This window comes from Lolium rigidum, chromosome 1 (assembly GCF_022539505.1).
Source record: "Lolium rigidum isolate FL_2022 chromosome 1, APGP_CSIRO_Lrig_0.1, whole genome shotgun sequence".
NCBI classification, from domain to species: domain Eukaryota; kingdom Viridiplantae; phylum Streptophyta; class Magnoliopsida; order Poales; family Poaceae; genus Lolium; species Lolium rigidum.
In genome coordinates this window covers 251,417,042-251,439,345 of record NC_061508.1, presented here as the reverse complement: position 1 = coordinate 251,439,345, position 22,304 = coordinate 251,417,042, and the positions used below count along the sequence as shown (strand labels likewise).

The following is a 22,304-nucleotide window of genomic DNA, read 5'->3' as shown; positions in this document are numbered from 1 at the left end:
ATGAACTTATTTTCACCTGGACTTCTCCTCGTTTGGGTCCTTCCTTTTCTTTGGGAGTCCATTCAATTGGGTCTCCAGCCTTTTTTTTCCTCCATTTGTTGAGCATGCTAAGAACTTGAGTCTCTAATGACTTGATATTGATTCTGTAGTTGGGACCCCTAGAGGAATAAGCCATTTCTAAATAGATATACAATATATGTTTTTGGAGGGATGAGGTATAATGATTTTCCTTGTTCAGCTTACAAGGTAAAGTGTCTTAAAAATCTAGTGCCGTCTAAATGGATAGGAAGGGAAAATCAGACCTCAAATTAGATCTTTAAATCTAGGTATAGAATCAAGCGTTGTGTCCACGTGTTTGCTACTAGCGCACCTCGTCTGGATGTTGGTGTCAAGTGAATTCAGGAATTGGTGCTCTCCCCATCAAATAAAAAACCATGTGGGAAAACATACACGACCTAGTTTATCTTTATACATAGTTAAAAAAATTGGAATGTAATAGCCGTCCTAGCTCAGTGGTAGAGCGCGTGGCTTTTAACCACGTGGCCGTGGGTTCGATCCCCACGGACGGCGTAGTATCTAGTAATTTTTTTAGTATATGCTTATTTTTCATATTGTACATAACTGTGTACTTGTATATAAATATTTTTCATATACCTTTTCAGATTTGTACGAACAACTTTGTAAAATCAATCTTCCATAATTCTTGTCGTGGTTTACACATAGGCATTTCATGAGCAGGCTGGAGAAGTGAAAATAATACTCCGTAGGAAAATACATCCATGCTTACTTCAAAAAAAGGGCAAAAAATCCGAATACTTTTGGGAGCCAAAGATGATTAAGTATTGTACTTGTATATAAATATTTTGGCTCGAAATAATTTCCATGGTATTCTGGGAAAAAATAGACAAAATCAAACAAGCCCCATGTTTATGATTCACACTATATTTGTCATAAATTTATTTTTTCAGATTGTACATAAATAATACTCCAGATGTAGGAAAATACATCCATGATTAGTTCAAAAAAAAGGGCAAAAAAATCGAAATTATTTTGGCAGCCAAAGATGATTAAGTATTGTACTCATATAAAAATGTTTTGGCTCGAAATAATTTCCATGGTATTTTGGGGGAAAAATAGACAAAATCAAAAAGGCGAATGTTTATGTACTATTCACGCTATATTTATCATAAATTTGTCTTTTTTGCCTAGAATGTTATGGGAATCATTTCGAGCCCAAAGATTTTTATACGAGTACAATACTTAACCATATTTTGTCAGAAGGATTCAAATATGTTTTCAATACTTGAAATTACCATGAATTTTGGACTTTATGGAATTCCAAAAAATATATACAAAGAGAAAAGCAAGAAACATAGTGTGAACCATAAATGAGTCTGGAATGGACGATCTGCACCACAAGAGATCACCTTTGGGGAGTTGGACAAGCATCTACATGGTTAGTAGGAAGCATCCACAAGGACCTATGTGCGGGGGGCACCCCCCTTCCCCCAGCCACTGCACATGGTTAGTAGATGTTGCAACTTGCAAAACCTGACGTACTACACATCACATGGCAAGTATCACGTATATATCAGCAAAATACATGTATATACTGAATACCAAAACACTCACATAATGGCAGAATCAAGCAACCACCAAACATGTAACATGTTCATAATCATGTGACGCACGTACAGAAATAGAATACCACACCCTTTACCTAAATCCTCACCGTGCCCTCGCACTCTCATAGCTAACTCCAATACTCTACTGATACAATCTGAATACAGATTAGAAGAGCCTGTATGGAGAGGAAACGTCCAATGGGTGGATGAGGTAGGTGAGCACAAGGGCCACCAGCATCAGCACGTAGGCGATCCCCTGGTCAATCGTTGTGCCTGCAACAGAACAGAGATGCAGGCATCAGTCTATTTGCATTTCATCACCTGCTGAACCAAGAGGCATGAAAATAACAGTTTGGTCACACAAACATCTACATGGTCTTGGTGAACGATAACCCGAGAGGGAATGAATTTTGGAGTATGCCTGAAAAGGGAGCTGCAGCATCCTTATGGTTTGAACTCTCATGCGATTTATCAAAGGATAATATATTTGAGTTCAACTTTCATTTGCCCATTGACTGATGGCAAGAGCTCCAATCCAGTGGATTTCTAAATTTTCAGTTCTCATGATTGTCACTTGCAAGCACGTAGAATTTTTTTTATTGCGTGCGTTAAAACAAGAAGACCTGAAATGTATGCACACATTTACTTGTAGAATTTCAATTCGCTTTCAAGAAAGAAGGCATAATTCTCGACACGCTTGCAGAAGTCTAAACCATGAGCTGACACCTGCCAGGTATCATGCATTTCAGTGGAAGCTACTCAAGGAAACGGACTGAACTCAGTACGGGTGAAAGAGAAGTGCAAACCAACTCAGCTAGTACACCAGAAGGGAGGAAAGCTAGGTTCTCGACAGATGGACCAGCAGAAACCCCTGTTATGTGGTTATCAATCGTTTGAAGCATATGTGCCCATCAGTAAAAATGTCATTTCACGCACTTATATCTTGTAGTACGAAGAATGGCTTAAATATTCCCTCTTATAATTGTTACTCGGAATATATTGCATCAAACATGTGTTAAACACTTGGCAAATACTACAAAACAAGTCCCAAAAAACCTGATTGAGACAGCTCCCCGTCACGAGCGTACTGATAGAACTGAACTTTTCTCAGTCAAGTAACGCATAAATCACATTGATCTTGCACAACCGAAGAAGCAACAAAATGAAGCGCAAAACAGGGCTATGACTTTGTGAACGGATGTCTACGTCTCCCAACAAATCGACATGTACAAGTACCACGGTACAAGTACAGGAGATGTGAATTGGCAAGCATGGTTAGAACCGTACAAGTCCTCCGAAACCATCAAAGCTGAGATGGGCTGGTATACGAAGCGAGGAATTTTAGGGAAGTGCTTTAGGTGGAATTTTGAAGTGGAAACATGACGAAAACAGAATAGCGCGCTCTGTGATTTAGCAGAACTTTTTTTTATCAGCGTCGGGAGGAATTTCTGGATCGTCCACGAAATGTGTGTGATTTAGCAACCGAGGAAAAGTAGAACAGCTTTACGTTATATACATACATACACTACCGGGGAGGCTAAATTAACTGTTCCTTGTGATTTGTGAACTCTGAAGTCTAGTATACTGTCAGAAACGAGACGGTTTATTCAGGGAACGAAATCAAGATGCAAAACGGGTGGCAGCGAAAGCGAGTCGCCCGGGGCCCACGCGCCAGCCAATAACGGAAAAACGCAAGCCATCAATCAAGACTCAAGAGAGAAAAACAGGGCGTTCTCGGTTTCTCACCGTCGCTGGAGGGCGCTGGCGCGGGCGGCTGCACGGCCACGGCGGCGGAGGCCGGCATTGCGATGCCCACCACCAGCGCGGCCACCGCCACCAGGCCCACGGAGGTCCACGCCGCCGCCATTTCCTCCTCCTTATGAACTTGGCTTCGCGCTCCCCCGGCCGCTCCCTTAATTCGTCACTTGATTTCTCGCCACCGCAACACCACAGCACCGCCGGAGGCGAGCAGGAGGAGGAGGGAGAGCAAGGAATGGCACGACCCCTGCCTCTCGCTCGCTCTCGGTTTCCTCTGTCGCTCAGATTCCGGGCTCGGGAATGCGGCCAACGTGCGCGCGGCGCCTATATAGCACGACACGAGCAAGGCAAAATGGTAACCGAGGCGCCAATTACTAACGGCATCTCCAGCTAAATTATCCGCAGGCGTCCGTTTGCGTCGCCTGACGGACGGGAAAATGGCCATGTGTCCGTTTGCGTCTGGGGTTAGCTCCAGCGGCGCGACGCATTTTGGGCGCAGGCCAGAATTCAAAAAACATGAAATAGCGTCGACTTTGCACGAAATTACAGTCGCAAATTGAGGGCTGAAACAAGTTCATCACACTTTGCAGCTCGTACGGCGCAAAGTGGAGCAAAAGGGGCACCTTCTTTGCCGCCTTCGGCTTTGCCTCCCGACCGCCGCCGTCGGCGGCCCGCTTTGCTTTCGCCGGAGCTGCAGTGTCCATTGTGGCTATGGCCGTGGCTACGAGGGAGTGTGGGGCGGCGGCGGGTGCGAGGGTTTGCTCCGCATCCATGGCGGTAGCTGCGGCGGCGAGGACGTCCATCGCTTCTGGCCTGGTCGCGCCGGTCTAGTTTCCAATTTGGCGCGGGGGAATGGCCAGTGGCGGGAATAATATCGCCCTCCGGCCCACCGACGTGCGGGTCCTACGTCTTTTTCGGCGGACACTCGAAGCGACCGCCGAGCGTCCGCCGCGACGCAAACCTGGCGCATATTTGGGCTAGGTTTGCGTCTCCGCGGACGGCCCGGTCACTTTGCGTCGCCCCGCTGGAACAGGCCCCAGACGCATTTCCGGTCACGGCGGACGAAAATGGTCGCTGTGCGTCGTGCCGCTGGAGTTGCCCTAATCGAAAAAATATAATAGGTGCTTCCTAGTAACTTTCATTGACACGTGGGCCCGATCTACGGCTTCGGGTCCACCTGCAGCGGAGGATCTCTGTGCGCGGGATTCGTGGGGACAGATTTGCCAGGCCCCGTCCGTCCGCGGGAGGTACCCGAGCATATACCCGACACTCCTTGGCAGGTGGGACCGGATACCACCTACAGTGAGTGAGACAGGGAGATGTGGGCAGTATTCGCGGTGAGCCATGTGAAACTGCAGCTCGTGCGAGGGGCCATGTTTTCCTTTCGCCGGACGCTGCCCGCACGCCTCGTGCCAGGCTGTGGCCGATACAGCAACTTGTTTGTTACCCCAGTCCCAGTGGTATACATCTAACTGACAGGGCCCCACGGTGGCAGAGAATCCGAGGTTTTCAGTTTTTCACAAACACGGCATAGCAGCTGCTACGACGGCAATTCGTGTCCGTCCATGTTCGCGCCGTTTAAAAACGAAACTCAGCGATCGAACAAAAAAAGCAAATCGAGACCGAAACTAGGTGGGTTTGCGGTCGCGCGACGTGAGTACTGGAGTATTTGTCTGTGCAGGCCAGCGAGGCACCCACACTTGTTCCTCTCCACTCCTCTTCCAGCCGCCACCCGCGCCCGGTGACCTAGCTGCATCTATGGAGACCACGGTGCCCTCCACCTTGCTCGAAGAAGCGATCTGGCCACAGCGACAATGAGAAGGCCAAGCTTGCCAGGGCCGAGGCCGCCCAAAAAAGGACAGAAGCAATGGCTTACGCCACCCAAGTGCAGGCCCGCGCTAACGTTCTTCTTGCCAACATGCGGGTGCTGGTCAACGCATTGTCCGTGTACAGGGACGAGTCGCCGACCAATCCAAACATCGACCTCAACATCCCGAAGAGCGGGTCGTCTCGGAGCATGCAAAGAAAGCCCGCCAAACGCTTATCGTCAGACATATGTTCGCCTCTCTATCACAACCATCGTTTGCATCTGTGATAACCCGAATTTCCCGTTAATATTACTTTGCTGCTAAATTTCCTAGTTGAATATTTAGTAGAGATATGTGTTTACTTGCATAAAATATTTTAGACTTGTTAATTAAAATGAAGATAGAAACTGATTTGTTTATACATGTCAAGAAGTATCGATGCATTTGAAACATGTAGTACCTAGCTAATCTAGCTGTTTTGTTCATGCATGGCACGTTTAGCCAAAAGAAATCGGTTGTACATGTCCAGCTACAGTTAATGAGTTAATATCTTCAGCCATGCATGCATCTAGTAGTAGATATTTTGTGATCAGAGTTCAGAGTAGTAACGTGTCCTTGTTGAGCCAGATCGGCAACGGCCGACTAGCGAAGTCCAACGTGGGCTAATGCATGCTGAGTTAGTGGTTAGTCAGCTAGGTTGTGTCATTCAGGGAAAGAAAGCAAACCGTAACATGACACGTAGCTAGTACAAGGTTAACTAGCTCACGTCTGGGACGTCGGCAACCATTCTTTAAGCCAGCTCAAGGGCTGATGCATCCTAGATATTTTAGCTGCTGTGGCGGTTCTCAGCTGCTATAAATAGGTGAACTGCAGTATCGCAATATCGACCAGCGAGATCGATTGCGTAGTGAGCCAGAGAGTGAGACCACGGTGAGATAGAGAAAATAGGGAGCCAGATAGATAGAGTGAGAGATCAAGTGCTTTGAGCATGCGTCCATATACTGGAGTAGTTGGAATTAGAGCGCTGCAAATGATCATGGAGTAGAAGCAAGGCGTCACCGCGTCAGATAGAGTCGAGGATTAATATCTGACGGTGCAAGTATAGAAGTATGCTGATTGTGATAATATTGTTTGATGGAGCGGTTTATCATCTTTAATCGAGGCAAGCTGCTATATACCCTCTCATGTATTGTAGAATACATATTGCTGTTGAATACATGATATACTAGTTGGTAGATGATATCAGAGATATTCGTGGGCTGATTCGCCAGTGTCGTTACGCGGTGATGGATCCGCTGGAGCCACCGGTACGAATCGGGCATTAGCGCGAATATCGATAGAAAGTGATCAACATGAGAGATACATGTTTTTATAAGAGCAAACTTGGTGCTACGAAGGTAAACATATTGTACCGGTCACGGCTCGGGTATGGGACCTGTCTCGTGTTTCTCCGCAGGGACGGCCTCTGTTCGGGAACGTGTCGGTGATGGATCCGTAGGAGCGACCGACATCGCAGGTCGAGTGTCCGGGTCTTAGCGGGTATAAGAACACCGCTTGACTAGCGCAACCTAGTCAAGACTGTCGATGTCGGAGTACCCCTCTGCAGAGTGTAAAAGTGTGAATTTCACCCCTGTGATTCCCGGGTAGGGAAACTTACTTTCATGTGTGGCACCATGCGTTTTAAAATGCCTAACTACTTAACCATCATTTTGTTGTTTTTGAAAAACATTTCTGTTTTACAATTTATATGATTGTGTATAATCGGTTTGTTGAGTATGACTTGTCGTACTCACCCCAGCTACCCAATGTTTTTATCAGAGTTGCGCAGCAGAAGAGTTCGTCGATCGGAGATTAGGCTGGACCAGCGGGTGGGAAGCGGATTAGAAAATCTAGTTGTATTTCTGGTGTAATTGTAAAGAAAGTTATAAAATGTTGAATAGTTGAGCTTCTCGAGATCCACTGTGCTGGTTTACGCCTGCATTTTTAGCCTTGCGCGAGTATAAGTCTCTCGGTTTATAGGCGCGCGGCGGCTGTCTCGTCCAGGCCCGGTCTCGGGGCGTGACAGCATCCATAGTTTGTGTCCAACCAAACAGTATGTGTCACAGGTGTTCTTCGATAGAGACCAGGCCATGGCGGCCATGATCAATAAAGGGGTCAGCGCCGAGACCCAACATGCCACCGAAACCAACACCCAAACAACCCCGGTCGACATTGGGGACGAGCCGTTGTTCGAGGAAGAGCCATTCGTCGGTCCCCAAGCCACGAGAGGGTCCAGGAGGACCGGAGGCTACACCGAGATCGAGGACGCTTGCCTTTGCGAGCATAGGCGGAGCTAGACTTATTCAAGGGTATGCAATGCATACCCAATAATTTTTGTAATAACAGATTTTCGGTAATTATGCCCATGTATACATGTACGTATATGGTAACCTCTTTTTTACGTGTAGAACTAAGAAATTATCTATACTAGCATTCAATGTTTAGTAAGTACTCCATTTCACTGGAATAAGACTCAGTTGGATTTAAACAACAATTTGCACTAGCTCATTGGTTGATCTGGTTCGGTTCATACTTGGTATTTAATTACCATGCTGAATTTGAGATGGTTAAACCGTAACTCTCTACTCTAGTTTTTCAAGTACAACCATGATGTTGCTGCTAGCAAGAACAATTTGTTGTTTCATTGACTTCAATACCAATTTTTATGTTCTGTATTTGTATGCTCAAAAAAATTGTAACTCTGCATACCCAATTTAAAAATCCTGACTCCGCCACTGTTTGCGAGGCGAGTATGAAGATTGGACAAGATCCAATTTGTGGTGTCCAACAAAAGGGTGACATTTTGGAAGAAGATCCACAACTACGTCCATGAGCACAAGCACTTGGGTGATCACCCTTTAGTGAGTGATCGGAGTGAGGCCTCTCACGCAAAAAGGTGGGCGTTTATCTAAGAGCAATGCACCAAGTTCAACGCGTCCTATTACACGATGAAGAAGCGGAAGGTTAGTACCCTTATTGTTGCCGACTTGATGACCCAATCTTTGGGCCACTTCAAGGTCGCCAACAAGATGAAGAACTTCAATATGGTCCATTGTTGGGAGATGGTGAAAGATTGTCCCAAGTGGCACGAGCTCTATGCGGCCTATGACGCCAACGCAAAGGCCAGGAAATCCAATGTCATCGATGTCGATGGTGTCGCCCCAAGTGAGGCTAGTGCATCAAAGATCCCGAAGGGGCGGACAAGCTCCAAGGAAGAGGCCAAGCGAGATGCCTCCTCTCAAGCAGTCATGCAGACGATCAAAACCCTCATATCCAACAAGGAGGTGTCAAGCGAGAAGAAGGAAGAGAGGAAGCATTGGGATAAGGAGGAGGCGGTGAAGAACTACGCCGACATCCAACACAGGAAGCTCGCCGTTGAAGAATCAACACCCACAATAGGTGCAACGAATTGGAGCTCGCCCTGCTCACCGAGGAGGCCAAGCTCTTCGGCGGGTCATCATTACCATCGTAGGTGGCGATGCGGTCCTCGCGCTAGCGCTGGAAGAACACCGTCCAGCCGTTTGCGTCGACGAAAAGCCACCGTACCGTCTACGGAGAAGTGTTCCATGTCGCCGAGATTAGTGGGGGACAAGCTCTGCGGCGAGAGTAGCTAGGTGAGCAAGATGGGACGGTGTGAGACCGAGCCACGTGAGGGTGGCTTTTAAAGGAGCGAGAGGAGGCGTTGGTGGCCATTCACGCCGACGCGTGCCCCGTCGACAGGACGCGTCGATGCTGCGCGAAGGCGATTAGGCGACGAAGACGAGCAGCCTTTGACGCGGCGCGGAGGAAGACGACTGGCCCGCTAACGCTGACGACATGGGTCGAAAACATGCATGTGTTTTCCGCGCCGTCTCACCTTTTCCTTTCCCGCCAAAACGCGTCGCGCCGGCGCCGCTCCGCTAGCCTCCCCATCTGTTGGATTCGACCTGGGAGCGCCAGATAACTCGTTGAGCCGCGCCGATGCTAAAACTAAATTGGCAAGACCCCCGAATGGAGATGCTCTTAGAGCAAGTCCAACAGCACCCTTATAACCACCCCTATACCAAACATAGGGAAGAAACAAGAAAAATATGGCTCCAACAGCTCCCCTATAGCCTCCCCTAAATATTGGTGTCCCCAACTCAACCCCCCTCTATCCCCTATGCATTGGGGTTGTGGAGGTGCCCCCTATACATGCCTCAATCCATACTTATGTCTTGTTATAAATCTTACATGTGGGCTCTACATTATTAAAATACATGTGAATATGATATTGGAGAGAAATTATAGGGAAGCTATTGGAAAGAAGAAAAATATAGGGGAGGAATCTTTTTAGGGGTGTCCCCTACATGAAGATATAGGGGAGAAAAAGTAGGGGTGCTGTTGGACTTGCTCTTAGAGCATCTCCACTCGTCTCCCCACAGAGCCCCCCACGGCCACTTTTTTTCATCCGGACGGCGAAAAACGGTCCAGTCAGCCCCCCGGTTCCTCGTTTTGATCCGGATTTGAGTCTATTTTCGTCCGGACTCCCCATGCCATCCTCGGTTTCCCGGGTCTCCCGGGGACTCCGGATGAAGCTAAACCAACCGCCCACGCCCACGTGTCTCCTCTTTCGTCCGGATTCTCCGAGCCGTCCTCTTTTTTCCCGAGAAACGCCGCTTGGGGAGCAAACGACTGGAAATATACTGCCCCCCACGCCAAATCTTCCTCCAATCCGGACGAAAATTTCGCCGGATTTGGGCGTGGGGAGCGCCAACGAGTGGGGATGCTCTTAGTCCCACCAAGCCAGCGCAACGAACACAAAATACTGAATTTAGTGAAATCCAGCACGAAAACTCAGTAAAATTTTCAAACCACGGTACCGCCTACCAGCGACGGCGGCGAGCCCCTCGTGCGGGACCACCTGAAGTCAAACAAAACCTACCATAAAACTCCGTTCGCCGACAGGTGGGCCCGATCCCCCTTGCGGCCACGTCACAGCGAGTCTCCAGGGACTTCCAGTAACGCCTTTCCAAATCTGAGCTAGCCGTTGCCTCAGTGACCCCCACACGCTCCGTTCTCACGAGTTCTTCATTCTTCCTCATCCTCCCCTCTGCGACAGCGTCCTCGAGCCCAGCGAGCCCTCTCCCTCTCCGGTCTCCGCCGATCTCCTTCCGCGTCCAAGGATTTTCGCTCGCGCCCGTCCCCGTCGCCCTCCTCTGCACCGTGCCGGGACCGGCGTGGGGGACGGGGATCTGCCCGTGTGCTTGGGTTGGTCCGATTTGCTGGTGAGGAACCCTAGCGCTCTTGGCTTGCTTGTAGAGTTTCGTTCTGCCCGTCTGATCCAGATCCTTCACCATATCCAGCCAGTTGCGGATTTGCCGTTCGCTGCCTGCGCGCGCGGAGTGCGGATAGCAGCGTATTCCCTCGGGGGAAGCGGGGGCTTCAACTGAACGCGCGTTATCGGCTTCTGGAGGTCTGGTAAGCGAATGTGTTGCGCTTTCGAGTGATCTGTTTGCTAGTATTTGAGATGTTTTTAGGGTATGTGTTGGGGTCGCCGATTCCCTTTAATTTTTGTGGGAGAAATGTCAAATGTGTGTGCGTACGGTAGCTTGGAATAGGGAAGCTGTGGCATCTGATCGGGAAGCTAGTGTGTTCCTTGCAGTGATATTATTAAACTAACGCACTTCTCTGTCTCGCTATCATTTCGGCTGAAAACATCCGGATTTGGATTGAGTTAGCGGAAATGCAGAGATTAATCATCGACAGGGATACTTACTTTTGAATTTTGGAATTGTTGCTGTCCAGATAGTCGTGTAATGTTAGTCATGAAGGGTAATGTAATATCTGATCTGTTTATTTCTGCTGTTGCGAACTAAACGAATGTTTCTAAATTGATCAGCAACTGAATCGCCTTGTTATGCAGACTATGGTAGCAACATTTCCTGCAGTAAGATAGATAGATAGTCCTTGAAATGGTTTCTCACTTTGTCAGTTCTTATGGCTGATTAGCTCTTACTTCATTTATATCCACTATGATTTTGAACTTGACAAATTGCAGCATTGCCTTTCTGCAAGAATTATGACTGAACTCTTGTTGGTTTTCCCAGCCTTCTGGGCGACAGTTCAGATTTGCACACCAACAAGGATTACAGATATGGTTGCATCAAGACCACCAGGCACCCCTATAACCAAGATTGAGCGCACACCAACCCGTACCCCTGGGGGCACACCAGCCCGTACCCCTGGGGGCAGCGCCAGGCCCAAGGAGGAGAAAATATTTGTCACGGTTAGGGTGCGACCACTGAGCAAGAAGGAGCTGGCTGTGAAGGACCAGGCTGCCTGGGAATGTGCTGACAGTCAGACAATTATATACAAGGGCCCCCCACAGGACCGGGCTGCACCCACCTCTTACACTTTTGGTACACTGTCCAGCGATCAGCTCAAGCAATTATGTATGTTGTGACAGAAGTGACCTTCTAATTAACTAATGAACGCCTATGTGATCCTTCCAGATAAGGTGTTTGGGCCGAGTTGTCAGACAGATTTGGTTTACGAAGACGGAGCTAAAGATGTTGCTATGTCTGCGTTAACAGGCATCAATGGTAGACTAGTGCTCACTTTCTAGCTTAGTTCTGGTGGAATGATGATCTGAAAGTGACCTTTCCCTTGTCTTTGTTTTGCAGCCACCATTTTTGCCTATGGTCAGACTAGCAGTGGCAAGACATATACCATGAGAGGCGTGACAGACAGTGCTGTTAGTGATATTTACAGGCACATGGAAAATGTGAGTTTTTTGTTTCTTCTGTTCATGATATTTACGGACTCTGCATAGGTGGTAGACTGCCGTCATGTTCGTAAGACATAACCGTTTCTGCCTTTCTGGCTTTTGTTGCTTAGACCCCTGAGAGGGAATTTGTTATCAAGATATCTGCTATGGAAATCTACAATGAGGTTGTGAAGGATCTTCTACAACCTGAATCTGGTCCCCTTCGGTTGTTAGATGATCCCGAGGTTTGTTAACTCAGTTAGTACCTCCTTACAGAATCCCCCCTTCATGTTGTAATGATCTTGTAAAAATATGTTTTGGTTTGACAGAAAGGACCCATCGTGGAGAAGTTGGACGAACAAATTGCCAAGGACAGAGAACATCTGAGACATCTAATCGGCATTTGTGAAGGTACTACTACTTGCAGAGTGTACCTCTCGAGAAAGAAGAAATGTGCAAGGTTAATTGGTTGACATTTGTTAATGTAACTGCAGAACAAAGACAGGTTGGGGAGACTGCACTGAATGACACCAGTTCTCGTTCCCACCAAATCATTAGGCTGGTACATGAGAAAAAAATCCTGTTTACGTTCCACCTTTCCAAGAAAAATGCATTGAGAAAACAATTAATATTTTATTTTGTGTATCTCTATGCAGACAGTGGAGAGTAGGCTCCGTGAAGTGTCAGGCTGCGTTAAATCTTTTGTTGCTACTCTAGTAAGAATACTGCCCTACTTTTGGCATGTGGTATGCTGATTTTAGCTGTCCATGATCTTCATGATTTGATTTTTTGCTTTTGCGCAGAATTTTGTTGACCTTGCTGGAAGCGAAAGAGTTGCACAAACACATGCAATTGGTGCAAGATTGAAAGAAGGCTGCCATATAAATCTCAGTTTGCTAACTTTGACTAAAGTCATCCGGAAGCTAAGGTTTGAGTTCTTTAAAAGAGACACTTCTAGATAAGAAATTTGGATCATATGTCTCTACTCTCTAGTAGCTTTTCTGTGCATTATTTGGGAAACTGTCTCTAATATAGTTAGCTCCTCATGAATTTCATATAGAAGTGCACAACCAAAGCACAAATGAAATACATCAGATAAACATATTCTTACTAAATAACATTATTATGTGAATGACATCGATTATGTACCTCAAGTTAGTCGAATTCCAACAATTTTGGGTGAGTCATTTTGTGTATGTGAAACGACTTATGTTTTGTGAATGTCTCATAGTAGTAATTTCTTGGGTCTGCTGGCTAAATGACTGAAAGTTCAAACTTCACGATGTGGTTTTCTGTATACGAGTGGCATTTGGCATGTGATGACTAAAAAACAGATGGTCCTTCCATTCAATCCAACTCATCTTTGTTATCTCCAAATTTTGGTTTTTATTGTAAATTTAATAATTTATAAGAGCGTAGATACATTCTAAATTAGAGTATCTGTCAGGTTACCAGCATGTACCATGGTAAATACTTAAGTAATCACTAATATGAATCATATGATATGGTTACTGCACTAAGTTCAGTTTTCTCTTCATGCATTTTTCTAACAAACCTGTCAATCTACAAAGATATTACAAAAAATCGCATAAACTAGATAAATAATGCGAATAATTGTACGTTGCAAATTGGCTACCTGAGTTATAGAAACTGCCCCTGTTCACTTCAGCAATGCTTACAATTACTGAAAGGTTCTTTGGATTAGCAGTGCCAGTTAGCATTAAGATTATGAGAGTAAGATGTTACATGGGGCATTTGTGTTTTTCTTGCTTCTGGCAGCAAAATCTAAGGAAAGAAAGTTTATCCTTATTGGGACTTCAAACATACTAACTATAAATTTGCATTGCAGCTCAGAGAAAAGAAGTGGACACATACCATATCGTGATTCGAAGCTCACACGTATTTTGCAACTTTCTTTGGGTGGCAATGCAAGAACGGCCATCATCTGTACCATGAGCCCAGCCCTGACACACGTAGAGCAATCTAGAAATACTTTATTCTTTGCAGCATGTGCCAAGGAGGTCACAAATACCGCAAAAGTTAATATGGTGAGAACTGCGACTCCAAGGTTCTTTGTCATACCCCGGTTCTTGAAATAAACTTACCATTCCATTGTCCATACAGATTGTTTCTGATAAGCAACTCGTGAAGCACCTTCAAACTGAAGTTGCTAGGCTAGAAGCAGAACTACAAACCCCTGATCGTGCATCCTCTTCTGAGATCCTCAGAATAGAGAAGGACAGGAAAATCAGACAGGTAAGGTCTCTTACCAAGGACGAAATTCTTACTATTAACTATTGAGTTTTGAGGATTCGCTGAATATAGTTTTGTAATTGATCTGATAGAGTGAACCTTGCAGATGGAAGTAGAAATGGAAGAACTCAAGAAAGAACGAGATAATGCATGTTCACAACTTGAAGAACTACGAAAGAAGATGGGTGACAGCCAGCAAGTAAGATTTTGCCTTTTCCTTGGAAGACATGTTCTTTTGCTGTCAACTGTATCATCTCCATTCTTCCCGCAAAAAACTAAATCTTCTCCAAATCCATCATTTTGTATAGGGTTGGAATCCCTTTGACTCACCGCAAAATGCCCGGAAGTGTCTCACATTTTCTGGGTCACTACAGCCTAGTAAAATGATCAAGATAAAGAACTCAATTAGACAATCATCCACTGCTCCCTTAACGCTAAAGCATGAAATTCGCAAACTCGAGCAGCTACAACAACAGCTTGAGGTTGAAGCGAACCGAGCTATTGAAGTATTACACAAGGAGGTTGAATGCCACAAGCATGGCAACCAAGATGCAGCGGAAACTATCGCTAAACTTCAGGTAGAAATCAGGGAGATGCAATCCGTTAGACCTGAGAACAGAGATGTTGAGATGATTACAGATGACGGGAATGGGTCTGATTTGAAAGATGAAATCAGTAGACTTCATATGCAAGACAATGATATTGCCAAACTTGAGGCAAAACTAGAAAGTGTACAGAAGTCTCTTGATAAATTGGTGATGTCACTTCCAAATGTTGGAACACAGTGTAATGAATCTTCGACAAAGTCCAATGCATCAAAAAAGAAGAGGAGGGTGTTTCTTCCGCTGGGCATGAACAACATAAACAAAGCAATAAGAGCACCTTGCTCTCCACACTCTTCTAGTAGACCTTCAGAATCGGATGTTGAGAACAAAGCTCCAGACGGCCACATTGTGTCTCAGGGGGATTCAGAAAAGGCTACTCCCATGAAAAATGAAGAGAATGGAGATGTATCATCACGTGATGGAACACCACGCAATAGGCGATCCAGCTCAGTAAACATGAAGAAGATGCAGAGGATGTTCCAAAATGCAGCTGAAGAAAATGTAAGGAACATCAGGGATTATGTGACCGAGCTGAAGGAGAGAGTGGCGAAACTTCAGTACCAAAAGCAGCTGCTTGTCTGCCAGGTCCTGGCCCCATTTGATCTTCCACACATATTTACTTTCTTGATCATCTTGAAAATATAATTATTCTGCTAAAATATGTTTTCTTCAAAATTTTCTTACAGGTCTTGGAATTGGAATCTAATGAAGGAAAACAAAATGACATGGAAGAAGATCGGGAGGAAACTTCGGGATGTCTACAAGATGGCCTTGAGCCATGGGACGGATTATTTAAGGCGCAGATGCAGCACATTATCCAGCTATGGGATCTCTGTCATGTATCGATCATACACAGAACCCAGTTCTATCGGCTATTCAGGGGGATAGGGCTGATCAGATATACATCGAAGTTGAAGTTCGAAGATTGCTATGGTTGCAGCAGCATTTGGACGAAGTCGGTGATGCAAGTCCTGCTGGACCTGGTGACGACCTTGCAGTTTCTCGTGCCTCAAGGTAATTATGATGATAGGCCAACATGCTGCATGTCCTATTCCTGTTTTACAAATTATGTTGATTAACTCTAGCAGCAAAAGGTAGTGTTGAACACTGCCAGAAAAGAGAGAGGGTGCAGGCCTGAGGCCCTATTTTGATGATGTTTTCTTTGGTCATAGTGATACCACTATTCTGAGCTTTAGCCATCATTCAACATCTACAACCTAGTCTATGATTTAAATACACTAGGTCAAGTCAAAATGTTTCACATGCCGTAACCCAATGTTGCTAATTCCTTATTTCCAAATAGCTCCAAGGCACCTGACATTTATTATGTGTACATTGCAGCATCAAGGTGTTGAGGAATGAGCGAGAATTTCTCGCAAGACGGATGGGCTCCAGGCTGACGGAAGAGGAGCGGGAGCGCCTGTTCATCAAATGGCAGGTCCCCTCGAGGCGAAGCATCGGAAGCTGCAGCTGGTGAACAAGCTGTGGACAGACCCTGATGATCAAGTGCACATCGAGGAGAGCGCCGACACAGTTGCCCGATTGGTCGGTTTCTGCGAGGGTGGCAACATCAGCAAGGAGATGTTTGAGCTCAACTTCGCGGTCCCCGCATGCAGGAAGCCGTGGCTGATGGGCTGGCGGCCAATTTCGAACAGGATCAGGGAGAGAGCTCAAACTTTGGTAACTCAGACCATCAGGCCATGACAATTTGAACAGGGAGGGAGGATAGTGTAGGAGATTATAAGCCTGTCAAGGTAAACTTGTGGGATTATGCGGTTCAGGTTTTCGAGGTTGTACTACATGGCCTAATTGGTGGTTCTTCATCCGGCTGTCATGTCCTGGCCTTTCAGCGTCACCAATGGAGGAAAACTGGAAATAATGAAATTAGGGCTCTGGCAGTCGTCCACCTGGCCTGTAGATATACTGTGGTAGGAATTACTAGTCAAAACTACATTTTAGAACCATGTTTATGTCCGAAACATCACTTCCTTGTGAAGCGGAGAGATTATTTCATGGTCAAAAGCAGAAAATATTTCATGGTTGTTTGGTTTCACGCCAAAAATGGTATAGTGCTCACATGAGAACAAGGCAACACATCGGATAAGATGTACCAAGAAATCTATATTTCTGACAACATAATCAAGAAAAAAAATGCACAGCTCAATATGAATGGGGGATTCTATACACGATGAGGCAATTATTCTCACGCATATAATTTACACTAGTAAGAAAGATATGCTTCTGTGTACAAGTCCTATGGCTATCCTATCACGGTATCACACCTGCAGAAAAATCTTCAGATGGCTGTCTTCTGTTGTCTATTCTCCATTAAGCATGCAGGATTTTGCACTTTCCTTCCTCTGTTGCCTGCGTGATTTCTTCCACACAAACCATGTTGACCACACCCTGGGTTAGCTTCTATATTCTCCACGCAAAATGAAAAAACTATGGTCCGAGGAAATCTCACAGGAGTATCAAAAGCTGGACAACAATAATATCTGCATAGCTCACTTCATCAGATCCAAGAATACAAAACCGTTCCAAAGGCTATGAAGCACCATCGATGCCAATAGGTTGCGTGACCTGGCAAAGACACCTCCCATCACAACACCAAGAAATATCAACGGCAATACCCTTTGAATGTTGAAGTGCGCCAGCGCAAATGCTGCGGCACTTACCAGGATCGAACATGGAAGAGGCATGTATCGTGTTAGAGATGGGAGAAGGAAACCACGGAACACAATCTCTTCCCATATAGGTGCACACACAGTGACTACCACAGCATATAAGGCCATCGCCACTGGGTCACGGGCAACAATGGATTGCTCTACACTGGATATCCCGACGACTGGCCCTGACGACATATGAACTAGGCTGATATTGATGTGAGAAAGCAAATTAACCAATGGGAATAGCAGACATCCCAATGCTACATCCCAATGCCATCTGCCCTTCAATTTGAACTCAAACCAACCTTGAGGAAGGGGACGGAATCTACCAAGGCACTGGTGAATGATAGCAATCCCAGCAAGGCCTTCAGTAATGTCCGTCACAAGGCTATATAATGCTTGCCCCCTGTGCGTCAATGTTTCCTTGCTAAAGCCAGCAGCATGAGCCAAGAATGGCACTATCCAGGAACCCACGAGCCAAAATGTGGCAATCCACAAAAACATGACCTGTATTCAGAAAGCATAACTGAGTTCCTCTTAGTACAAATCCATATGAACTGCTAATAGAACATTATATTCAAACAAGATCCCTGGGTTCACTATTAATTTTAGTAAGGCAATCAATAACCAATATTTTAGTGGTGGGAACAAAGAGCTCATAAGCCATTCATTCCTCTCTATTTGACTTATCATTCTAACAGAGACATCAATAACTTTTTTCTAAGAGTGAGACATATTGTAATCCAGCGTGTTTGGAGTTGTGACTGTGATTTCAGTTCCACATAAGATTAGAAGTCTAATGTGAATGGTGCTAACTATATAATGCTTATCCCTCAAAAAAAGAACTATATAATGCTTGTTGGGTCCAAATGCCACACATGCCAGTGAGCCCTTTTACATGAGAAAACAGCGAAAGTGCAAGAAGAATGCTATGGAATGGAAATGAAAGAATTAAAAAGAATATTATGTGAGTGCATAAATATCTTGACATAACTTATAAGATCGCTACAACATACAAAAATCATACGTAGGAAATTAAGTGCAATATTATTATCTGTCTGATCTGAAATATCCAAAAGAAGTATCCACATTCCTCTAAAAAAAAGTATCCACATGAGTTTGATGGAATGCAGTTTAGAAATTACGATATGAGAAAAGCAACATCTGGTACCAACCCGTATTCCAAAAGATAACCAGAAGATAAAATAGCAAAACGGTTATCACATAAACCAAAATCAATACGGAGCAATAATACATTTAATATTCTCCACGATCCCGTGGCTAATCATTTAATATGGGTTTGCGAAATCTTTACTATTAAACGGGGATTGGTGGTGTCCGTACGTAAAAGAATCGGATGGTACGTCAAAGAAAACCGGAGTCCCTCTTCGTTAGATGGAATACAAAAACCGATCCTGCCTTAGCTTCTCCCGCTGTCGGTATAAGAATAAGAAAACCAGCAGGAAAACCAAAAAAAACCCGCGCTGGCAACCGTCTTGCGTCCTGCGTCCCGCGAGCAATCGCGCTTTTAAGGTTAGCGGTGTACGTCGTGTTTGGTATTAATTGTTTCGTCTACAGTTGGATTCCGGCCCGATCTCTATCCTCCTACCTATATAGAGTTGAAGCCAGCGCGAAGAGCCGGCCTGCTCCGCCAAAGGAGCCCCGGTTGGTGACGATCCGCGACCACGACCGCAGCTTAGTCGGAAGATCGGGATTATTGAGATCCGAAGTATTCCAAGATGATGCGGGTGCCGATCGGGAGTAGATCGGAAGTATTCTGAAGATCGGGAGCGTGACCTTCTCCCGCTGGACGTGGACACGATCCGCTTTGCAATCAACGATGGGCAATCACCGTGTGCCTGATGTGTTTCATTGTTTCAACAAGGACGGTGTGGCATGATTGATCCACGAGAACACGTTCCACGTCTCCGGCTCTAGCTAGGGCCCGATGAACTTGACCTTGCCGATCGATTCGCTAATCCATTGCCTGGAGGAATCCAGGGGCGTGCTGATCGGCACCATAGGCAACAGGAAGGCGGCGTTCCATGACTTCTATTGCTAGGGCCTGATGAGCTTGAACTCGCCAATCCGCTGATCCATTGCCTGGAGGCATCTAGGGGCCAATCTCCGTCTTAGATTCGTGCTACCGAGCAAGCGGTCATGACATCACAGTCGAGTAGCTGGAGGTCGTGGCGCGGCTACACCAGATCAACGCGCCATCGAGCTCCGATACTCCCCGCTCGCCGCTGCCTTGAATGCGGCGTCCCCTTCCTAGGCTTATGCATCACGCTCAACTCCTGCTCGACCGTATTCCTTGCGACGATGCCCGCTCGCGATCGGTGAGCTAGCTCTACCGGAGGAAAAGGTGGTTCAATACTTACAATTAGTTGAAACTCGTGAATGACAATGGGGTGCTCTCTGACTCTGATTTCAATGCTGTTGCGTTGATAGGGCTGTGTGAGGAGGGGCATGTCCTCGAGACCTTGCTGTTGGCACGAAAGGTAATATGTGAATATGCATTAAGCCTTCATGCGCTGATTATTTGGACTGACGAGATCCCCTATCGCTTTGAACTATGCATGTGTACTGTACAAGAATCATATTGCAACGAAAAACTATCCTTCGTTGGAGAATTTGTTTATGTATATTTATAATCAGTATATTACACAACCTGATACTAGATCCCCATGTTATTCTTTGTCAAAGCTGTTTCAGACACTCTTGATATCTGTAGGGCATCAACTTCTTTAGTGCATTATATGTATATAATTGAAACTTTCTTTCTATGCATATCATGTCGAACTGAAACCTTTATTTTTTGTAAGTATTTTTTTTACAAAGTGTACTTTTAAATATTAGATGGTTATATTTTTTGCACATCATTATTCATATGCATTATATTTAATGTGTATCAAAAAATCTTTTGAAAGGCCGTAGCAACGCACGGGCATTTAGCTAGTAAGTATGTATCTGACTATAACTTGACAATTCTATTGACGAAGTCACATCTCTCTTATGAGTGCATCACTAATTTGGACTCAGATCTCCATTTGTCTGATCAACTAGTGTACATGCCCAGAACAATCCGTATTTGGTATCTGACAGCATGGTTTGGGTATAGAAAGACCAATGCCTGACCTAGACCGACCGGTTTCAACCATCATGCCATTTCAGTACAAAATGCTCTTCTACCAGCTGTCAGTGATGTTGCTGCAGTAGACCAAGGACCACCAGAAGTGGATACAATAGGTGGAGAGCTAACCTGGGCAATAGTTTGTCCAGTCCAAGGTACCATCCAGCGTTCATTCCAGAATCTGGTTACTCTTTCCTGTAGATTTTCCTTTATCTGGAAACATAGATTAATAATTTTCACTGTCTCGCATGACAAATTGAAGTTTAAACAATGAGAGGGCTAACAGCAAACTAACAAATGCGGGTATTAGGGTGATACAAAGTATAAACCAACACTACTACGTATTCAAGACTAAATGATAGCTAGTTTCCCTCAGTTCAACACAAACAGAGAAAAACGTAAAACTATATTGGTAAGAAAATCAATCCATATGCAACAAACAATTTTGTAATCACCAAGGTATGATTTCTTAGATATCGTTGCAATGAGCAACTGAACTAAACATCGAAGCTATAGTTCACTTCTGTTCTATCCTGCATAGTGTGATGCTGCCTTAGTTTTGCACCACGACAAGAATTATCTAACCGAGGGGGTACATCTGATATTGCTATTGCTAAAAAAACCAAAATGGTATGCTGGAAATAAATCAATCAGACATACCTTGAGCAAAATAACGAACAAATCTCTATTTCCATAATTCTGCTCCTCCTCGTTGGAGCTCCCACCCTCTCCCCCCTTCACCTCCTTGTCCCCTGACATCTCCACCCGCCCAATGTACCTGAAGCCGGTGCCATCATCAGATGCCGCTGGCCCATCCTGCCCCTGCCTGAAGCACGAGGTGTGAACCAGCCTCCGTCCCTAAACGCACACAGCAAGCAGTGTGATTCTACTGTGTACTGCTGCACAGGAACAAGAAGGGCGGTTTGTGCCTTACCGTGGCGGGAGCAGCCCTGCTAGGCCCGAATCCGAGCGAGGAGGGGGGAGGGGGTGAGGGCCCAACCCTACCACCCGGGAGCCGCGGAGGGGGAGGGGCTAGGCAGGAGGCGAGGGACATCGGTGGAGCGGGAGGAGGGGAGCACGGAGGCCGTCCGCCTCTGTAATCACGCGGAAGGGGAAGCGCGCAGGCGCAGCCCCCGGTGGCGCGTGCCGGCAGAGACGTAGATCAAGATCGCCAGTGTCATCAGGAAAGCAGCTTGCGGTGACGCGGGGGCCCGCGGAGAAGCGGGCGGGCCGGCGGCGCGGCGAGCAACGACGGCCGGGCCGGAGCAGTTGACGACAGGTGGGGGAGGGAGAGTGGTGAGGTTGACGATGGGGAAAAGATAAGGGAGGTGGCTTTGAGATTCGCATTGCGTTGCGATGCGATGCCTATGGCCCTGTTCCTCGGAAGCACAGTCGGGGCCGGCGCGGAGACAGCAGGGGAATTTTGGATTGAGGTTCGGTGACTTTGCCAGGTTGATTTTGCCGTGAAATGATTGACATGTGGACCTTTTAATATGTGGGTTTTACTTAAGTCAGTGACTTTGGGGGCTGGCAAAGTCACCGAAGCACTATCCGAATTTTACTTTTGGGAAAATCTATTCAGAAGCGTTGCACGATTGTTTCCGTGTGCGGCGGCTGCGCCACGATTGTTGAAAAGGCATCGGCCCCTTATAGGAACATCGACGTCCGCATCTTATTTTTTCCCTAC

The 22,304-nt window shown here is 46.0% G+C and overlaps 2 protein-coding genes, 1 non-coding gene and 1 pseudogene across 3 annotated transcripts; 2 read left to right on the top strand and 2 right to left on the bottom strand.

The window, feature by feature from the left end:
- Positions 1–498: 498 nt before the first annotated feature.
- Positions 499–570, top strand: TRNAK-UUU. The gene has a single exon. It is a non-coding gene; the product is annotated as a tRNA-Lys (tRNA).
- Positions 571–1,732: 1,162 nt separating this feature from the next.
- LOC124683506 (arabinogalactan protein 41-like) lies at positions 1,733–3,492 on the bottom strand. The gene is made up of 2 exons (XM_047218002.1): positions 3,372–3,492; positions 1,733–1,898 (listed from the first exon to the last, which is right to left on the bottom strand). Exons 1-2 carry the CDS (start codon positions 3,490–3,492, stop codon positions 1,792–1,794), a joined length of 228 nt encoding a protein of 75 aa, XP_047073958.1. The 3' UTR covers positions 1,733–1,791.
- Positions 3,493–11,345: 7,853 nt separating this feature from the next.
- LOC124657491 lies at positions 11,346–16,519 on the top strand (annotated as a pseudogene).
- Positions 16,520–17,287: 768 nt separating this feature from the next.
- On the bottom strand, positions 17,288–21,671 carry LOC124657480. Its single transcript, XM_047196028.1, has 4 exons — positions 21,552–21,671; positions 21,278–21,475; positions 20,747–20,830; positions 17,288–17,991 (listed from the first exon to the last, which is right to left on the bottom strand). The coding sequence occupies exons 1-4, from the start codon at positions 21,669–21,671 to the stop codon at positions 17,323–17,325; spliced, it is 1,071 nt and encodes a 356-aa protein (XP_047051984.1). The 3' UTR covers positions 17,288–17,322.
- Positions 21,672–22,304: the final 633 nt, after the last annotated feature.

What these genes read in the sequence shown, in the direction of transcription:
- LOC124683506 (XM_047218002.1), bottom strand. Translation starts at nt 3,492, where the DNA reads ATGGCGGCGGCGTGGACCTCCGTGGGCCTGGTGGCGGTGGCCGCGCTG. An exon ending in GCCAGCGCCCTCCAGCGACG is followed by an intron (nt 1,899 to 3,371) that starts GTGAGAAACCGA and finishes GTTCTGTTGCAG; the next exon opens with GCACAACGATTGACCAGGGG.
- LOC124657480 (XM_047196028.1), bottom strand. Translation starts at nt 21,671, where the DNA reads ATGTCCCTCGCCTCCTGCCTAGCCCCTCCCCCTCCGCGGCTCCCGGGT. An exon ending in GCAGGGCTGCTCCCGCCACG is followed by an intron (nt 21,476 to 21,551) that starts GTAAGGCACAAA and finishes GTGTGCGTTTAG; the next exon opens with GGACGGAGGCTGGTTCACAC. An exon ending in TGTTCGTTATTTTGCTCAAG is followed by an intron (nt 20,831 to 21,277) that starts GTATGTCTGATT and finishes CTATGTTTCCAG; the next exon opens with ATAAAGGAAAATCTACAGGA.